Source organism: Cottoperca gobio, chromosome 9, assembly GCF_900634415.1.
Source record: "Cottoperca gobio chromosome 9, fCotGob3.1, whole genome shotgun sequence".
NCBI lineage: Eukaryota > Metazoa > Chordata > Actinopteri > Perciformes > Bovichtidae > Cottoperca > Cottoperca gobio.
The window spans coordinates 17,266,334-17,269,705 of record NC_041363.1 but is presented as its reverse complement, the minus strand read 5'-3'; the positions used below and the strand labels follow the sequence as shown (position 1 = coordinate 17,269,705).

At 41.3% G+C, this 3,372-nt stretch overlaps 1 protein-coding gene across 1 annotated transcript; it reads left to right on the top strand.

Moving 5' to 3' along the window:
• Positions 1-1,421: 1,421 nt before the first annotated feature.
• On the top strand, positions 1,422-3,157 carry cldn5a (claudin 5a). The gene has a single exon (XM_029440339.1). It carries the CDS (start codon positions 1,684-1,686, stop codon positions 2,329-2,331), a length of 648 nt encoding a protein of 215 aa, XP_029296199.1. The 5' UTR covers positions 1,422-1,683; the 3' UTR covers positions 2,332-3,157.
• The last annotated feature ends 215 nt before the right edge of the window (positions 3,158-3,372 follow it).

Here is a 3,372-nt window from a genome sequence, read left to right as displayed (position 1 = left end):
CCTAGATCCAACATGGCTGCCTGTGAGTTACAGTTTCTTAAACTATTCGCCCAGTAACGGGTTATTTTCCCTCTCGACTCATACGCTCGTTGGAAATGTTTAATGTACCATAGAACTGTTTATAAATTGTCCATTTAAAACTGGAAGCTGACAAACTGTAATTGGCTTAGTGAAAAATAAATTTTAGGTTATGTTTGTCAAATTATGTTTTCTTCTAAATAGGCCTACTAGCTTTATTAAACCAAGACGTTTCCATTAGCAATATAGCCTACCATTAACCACTAAACATCCTATTATAATCTGCTATGCAGTTGTGGAAAATAGGTAGCCTACTGTTCATAAATATTTACACATTTTGTAGGCTACAATTTTACATCTTTGTATTTCCATATTTCTATTTTATGCCACTTTATTCTAGCGTACTTTGAAAGTCTCTTATTAGTTTACAGATAAAGAGTTTGTATAGTACAAAACACAGCCTATGATGAGCTTTTAAAATCGTGTTATAGAATACCTATAGTTGGAAATAAGGCTACCAGAAGGAAAGTACATTATATTAAATCAATTAAAATTAAAAATCAATTTATTAATTAATACTAAACGAAAACTTGAATAATAATTTCAAGGCAAGATTTGTACTTTTAGCAATGTCTAGTCATTACATTTCATAAAGTATTCTTTACTGTGGTGGGTGGTGCATGCATAACCCTCCGCCTCACGCAATACAAAAAAAAAAACGAATAACATATAAAGGAACATGGTAATATAATACATAATTCATAACAACAATAATTACAAAATCATTGCTTAATTAATAAGTAGGCTATAACAGCAAAGATAAAAAGCCAGAGCAACTTGATTTCAAGAATCAAAAAATGACTATTTTTGATCATTCAAAAGATTTAGTGAATTTAATGTGTGATGATAAATCGTTTCACTCAAAGGAAGCCTTAGTACCTTTTACATGTTTTAGTAGTGATCAAGGAAACAGAAACTGCTTCGAATTGAAGTCAATAAATTTTAATTAATATGACATGTTCTTTTCTTTCTTCTTGTTTGGCATTTTAAGACAGCCAATTAAAAGCCTAACACATATCACAATGGGTGTGAAATGACCATTTTAGGCTATATGTATACGGCAGACAAGTGGCATTAGACTCCATGTCTAAAAAATCAATAACAAGTGCCATGATTCATCCAACCACTGCATTTCAGCTGCTCCATACCCTTAAAACACCCCCCGTGCGCCTTCACCCCCTCTCCTGTCCCCTCTATTCATTGTAAATAACTGTTCAAACGCACAATGCGCTCTGGACCGCTTTATTCAGCCTCACAACTTCCCTGCGTTTTCATTGGTCCCTTGAGGATGCGGCGATAGCTGATTGGAGGAAAGTTTCTCCTAGAGTCCATGCACCCCCCACACCGCAGATATTCGTGGTCCGGTGCTACTGTGATTCCAGTTGTTTTCACATCCCCTCACTAACAAAGAGACTCAGAGCTGCTGTCTCTTACATCTCCGAGTAAATGCGGTAAGTGGTGATGCGCAACTAACGATTGACGCTCCTGTACATCGAGGCGACAACGAAGTGATAAAGAGCATAAAGACACCTTGCTCTGAAGAAGATACATTAGGGGAGAGTTTGAAAAGTTTCAGATTGATTTAACTGAACTTAAAGAGCGAAAATGGTGTCGGCCGGACTGGAGATCCTGGGACTATCGATGTGCGTAATTGGCTCGTTCCTGGTGATGGTTTCGTGCGGGCTGCCCATGTGGAAGGTGACGGCTTTCATCGAAGCCAACATCGTGGTGGCTCAGACAATGTGGGACGGCTTGTGGATGTCGTGCGTGGTGCAGAGTACGGGCCTAATACAGTGCAAGATGCACAACTCCGTCCTCGCCCTTACCCACGACCTGCAGGCGGCCAGAGCGCTCACGGTCATCTCCTCGGTGATGGGCGTGCTGGGGCTCATGGTTGTGATTGTGGGGGCGCAGTGCACCAACTGTATCCGCAGTGAATACGTCAAAGCCCGGGTAGTGAACGCCGGAGGGGCCACCTTCATCATCAGTGGTGTGTTTGTGCTGGTGCCTCTCTGCTGGATGGCCAACAGCATCATATCGGACTTTTACAACCCGCAGGTGCCCGCATCCAAGAAGAGGGAGATCGGCGCTGCGCTCTACATCGGCTGGGCGGCCTCAGCGCTGCTGCTGATCGGAGGATCGCTGCTGTGCTGCTCCTGTCCCTCCAGCGGCAACTCTGGATACTCGGTAAAATACGCACCGACCAAGAGAGCCACGCCGAACGGAGACTATGACAAGAGGAATTATGTGTAGCTCATAGCTGGCGGTGCGTAAAAGTGACCTGCAGCTTTTGAAAAACTGCTTTTGACGGACGTTATCTTTGCACCTGCAGTTTTATTTTTAGAAATCTGAACTCTGAAAATCAATGGAAGCACATCTGCTGTTTTTACAACCGCAAATTCACAAATCCCTTTTTGTATCTACAGGAGATTTAAAAAAAAAAAAAGACTAAAGGAGTATCTTTGTTAGGTACCTGCTTTTGTAAATCTTCAAATGATTAGTATTTTGAACTGTTTACCGTTGTAGCTGCAAAGTTTTTCTTTTCTAGAGGAACTCTTGCCATTGAATATTTACACTGTTCTTTTGCCTTGATGTGCATTGTCAGCACAAACTTGTACAGAAACTGAGAATGATTGCACTCCCACACATTCAAAGACCCATTTCCTTCAGTGGAACTACGCCGACATGTTGAGGACTCAAAGCAATGTCTAATAGCGATAAAGAACGAAGAAGAAAGGTGTACATATGTTAAAGCACCAATAAATCCCACACAGGCTTTTGTCTTGTTCAGAAGTTGATGGCGGTGACTCTGAAGTTTGCGGTCTAATTTTGGACTTGTAGATTTCGGGGAGCCTGGGATCTGTAGGTCACAACATGAAATGTTACAGTCCGTTATTCGGCTGCATTCAACACCTGCACCGTTTTTTGCCTCATTGTCACTGCAGGCAGTCTTTTCTTTTCAGAAATTCTAGGAATAAACTTTGTTTTCTGTTGGTTGGTTTATGTAATGATTTCATTGTATATGAAGATGCAATATTGTGTCATTTTATTAAGATTAAACTGAATATATTGTCTGAAATCTTTAGTTTAAGTGTGTTTTTAAACAAACAAAAACACTGACGACTGAGTTGTGATGGTGTGCAGCGGCAGGAGAGCTCCACGGCTGTGCGTAATGCATGCCGTTCCCACCGTGAATCCATAAACCCCCACGGCGGGAGAAAGTATTTTGGTTAGCCATAGAAATCTAGATGACAATGCCCATTCAGCCAGAGTGGGGCTCTGCTGTTCAACTCA

Excerpts from the sequence above, each read along its gene's own strand:
- cldn5a (XM_029440339.1), top strand. The coding sequence starts at position 1,684 with ATGGTGTCGGCCGGACTGGAGATCCTGGGACTATCGATGTGCGTAATT.